Consider the following 3,606-nt stretch of genomic DNA (forward strand, 5'->3'; position numbering starts at 1 on the left):
ATTTTATTAATAAAATAACTATAAATTTAATTAAATATATTTATATTATTATTTATTTTTAAATAAATATTAATCTTGATTATTTAGAATAGTCATTAATATTAATGTTTAATATATAGGACGACCATATCAAAATAATGTTCAACATTGTCCTTCTTCAGAATCAAAACTTAACAAAGATAGTATTGAACAGAGAGTTCTATCTGCAAAAATGTTACGTATTAAAGAATTGCAAAATCAGTTAGCTGATGCACATTATCGATTAAATGTAATAATTTTAAATATTTTGTTATATAAATTTATAATTCTAAAACTTATATATACATCATATATATATATATATATATGTTAATTACAGGCATACTGAATACAATTATATATTTTCACAGGAATTAGCAAATGAAAATAAATTATTAAAAGCATTACAGAAAAGACAGGATTCTGCATTAAAACGTTATGAAGGAACAAATGCTGAACTTCCGCGAATAATTAATTCACATCATGAAGAATTGAGAGTACTTCAAATTAAATATAAAAAGTTAAAAACTTTACAGAAGGAAACATGTGATTTATTAAAAGAAAAGGAAAATGAACTTCAGCAATTACAGGTGAATATTAATATGTACAATATTTTCAAACAAAGAATAAAAAAATCAACAGTTGTACACTATTTCTTAGTCACAAAATAAACATTTATTACAACTCAGTAAAGATCGTAATTTGGGAGAGAGAGAAAAGTTACAATTAGAAGTTTCTGATTTAAATCACAGAATACAAAAACAACAAGATACTATACAGGTAATTTAATATTTATATATAATTTCTTAATTTAATATTTATAATTTAATTATTTCATTAGACACTGCATAAAAAATTGACTCTTGAAACTAAAAGTTTAAAACAGCAATTACATTTAGAAATTTCTAAACGAAAAGAAACACAAAAACAGTTAGATGAAATAACAGAAAAATTAAAAACTTTAGAAAATTTACTAGACAATAAAGAACGAAGATTATATTATAATCAACAATTATTGTTTCCTGATAAAAATCGACGTTTTGGTACGCGATCTCTCACGAATCTAAGAGACATTAGGTATGTAAAAATACAATTATAAATCAATCATTTATTTACATTTAATAATTTTTTTTTAGCTCATCAAATCCATTAAAGATATCAGAAAAAAGCAAAAAATGGCAAGCAGATATTCAAAAAAACAGTTTGGTAAAGATTACTTTCATCAAATAATGTTTTAATATCTATATTTTCCAAAAATAATTTTTTCATTTAACTTATTATGATAACTTTTAGCCTATATTATATACATCTGAATCAAATGATAAAAATATCAAAACAGATGAAAGAATAAATTCAAATCAAGTTTTAGATTATGTAAAATCTGAAACAATGACAAATTTGGAACAAGTACGAAGATATCGTCTTCAGAAATCACCATGTAAAAATGTATTGAATAATTCAGAAGAAAAATCTAAAGATTTAGAATTCGTAATAAATGAGAATTCAGAGATTATAATAGATTTAGAAAATTCAGAACAATTAAAAAAACATGAAAGAAAAGCTCAAAAATATCAAATAAATACAGATAAATTAAAAGAAATTTATAATAATCGAAATTGTCAGAATTTTAATAAATTATTAGAAAAAGATCTTATCTATTCTTCTGAAGATAGTGAAAGTGAAAATGAAAATGAAAATAATAAAGATAATTATACAAATGAAACTAATAATTCTAACCAGTTACATTCAAGGTTTGCACAACTTAATTTTTTTTTTTAAGTTAATTATTTAATTGTTACATATAGTACATAATACATACTTATTATTTATAATTATAATATATTTTATATCTTATTATTTTCTAGATTGATTAACAATACAAGTGACACTTTAAATTTAAAGGAATTAAAATTTTCTGATTGTAAATATAAAGATAAATTAAAAATTTTAGTAAAAGAAAGAACAAATTCTTATGAAAGTGATTCAGAAATAGAATCTGAAATAAAAAAACAATCAATTGAACATTATTTGACAATGAATCAAAATGATACATTTAAATTAATTTCATCTATGTATAATAATGAAACTCACTGTGATTTAAATAAAGATATAGAAAAGTGTTCATCTCCAAAAAGTATTTTAAATGAATCACAAAATCTTTATCAACATTTAATTGATGAAATGCATGTACAAACTAAAACTATAGAGGATGAAACCATTTATGTTCAATGTAATGTAAAAAATGTCCAAACAGAATATAAACATTCCGAAAATTTAGAGAATTTTATGTTTGAACAAGCTGTGTCAAAAATACAAGAATATAATAATGTAAACACAACAAAAGATGATTTTGAAAATGAATCATTATCATATCCTGAAGATGAATATAATAAATTGTTCAAAACTAATAGTTTAGAATCAATACATGATAAATCAGAAATATCGGACACAAATGAAATTATTTTTAATGATTCACAAAAAATGAAAATGAAAGATGCATTAAATTCTTCAAAGAATTTGAATAAAGCAATAATAAATAGAATAGATCCAACAGAAATAGAAATGAAAAATAAAAATATATTTCTTCAAAACTATAAGAAACAAAAAAATAAATTAGATAAACAAGAAATGGAAAACGTTGATATAGTATCATATAATGTAAAATCTTTTAATGATGCAGTTCATGATGTGCTAACTGATGTTAGCATTAAAAATGATAATAATATTAAAACAAAAATAACTGATTACAACAAAGAAAAGTTATTAGCATCAATGAAAGCTATTGATAATAATGAAAATATTGAATTTCTAAACCAAGATTATGAAAAACATAATACAACAGCAAAAAGGAAACAAATAACAGAAGATGTATTCCATAATTTACATGATACATCTCATATGAAGAAAAAACAAGATATTATTAAAGATATATTTGATACTGATGTAATTAAAAATGAATCAACAGATAGTTTTAATAAATTACATTAAAATGTAAATGAATAAAAAAAATACTTAAGTATTTATAAAGTCATAGAAAAAACATAAATTATTTAAATAATCATAACATGTGCTATATTTTTTTTATAGTATAAAGATTATAATATGTATGTGCATATCTCTATTTTATGACAGATTAGAAACTTCTTATATATATATATATTTAATGTAATAAAATATTTAAGAATATACTATTAAAAACTTTGTACATTTTTTACCTTAATTATAATCTAACTTTTAATAAATATATGTTGTACATTAGTTTTTAGTTATTCATTTTATTTTTTACATTTAATACAACTTATTATATAATAATTAATAAATAAAATAAATTATTATTTATTTCATATATTTATTAATAATAAAAAATTAATAATATTAAAAACAACTTTAAGAAATATTTTTATACATATATAATTGAAATAATATTTATATCTATAAACTTGAAAAATAATCAGAATAAATAATTTTTTTAAATTAATTACAATCATTACAAATTTCAAAAATCATGATAATTAAAAATTTATTATAATAATGATCATGTACGGATTAAAAAATCTAAATCCGATATAACATAATTTATTAAAAAAT

At 19.7% G+C, this 3,606-nt stretch overlaps 1 protein-coding gene across 3 annotated transcripts in view; it reads left to right on the top strand.

Annotated features, from left to right (window-relative positions):
- Nucleotides 1–3,216, top strand: part of LOC102670707 (probable E3 ubiquitin-protein ligase bre1) — a 4,142-nt gene extending 926 nt beyond the window's left edge. For 2 of the 3 annotated variants that reach the window (XM_031509564.1, XM_031509565.1), the window contains 7 exons: nucleotides 120–268; nucleotides 390–608; nucleotides 679–798; nucleotides 860–1,095; nucleotides 1,155–1,224; nucleotides 1,312–1,769; nucleotides 1,884–3,216. In XM_031509564.1, the coding sequence (XP_031365424.1) occupies nucleotides 120–268; nucleotides 390–608; nucleotides 679–798; nucleotides 860–1,095; nucleotides 1,155–1,224; nucleotides 1,312–1,769; nucleotides 1,884–3,006 (2,375 nt within the window). In that variant the 3' untranslated portion in view covers nucleotides 3,007–3,216. Of the gene's footprint in view, nucleotides 1–119; nucleotides 269–389; nucleotides 609–678; nucleotides 799–859; nucleotides 1,096–1,154; nucleotides 1,225–1,311; nucleotides 1,770–1,883 lie in introns of those variants that run through there. The other variant, XM_031509566.1, reaches the window with a different exon arrangement.
- The last annotated feature ends 390 nt before the right edge of the window (nucleotides 3,217–3,606 follow it).

This window comes from Apis dorsata, unplaced genomic scaffold, assembly GCF_000469605.1.
Source record: "Apis dorsata unplaced genomic scaffold, Apis dorsata 1.3 scaffold_163, whole genome shotgun sequence".
NCBI classification, from domain to species: Eukaryota; Metazoa; Arthropoda; class Insecta; order Hymenoptera; family Apidae; genus Apis; species Apis dorsata.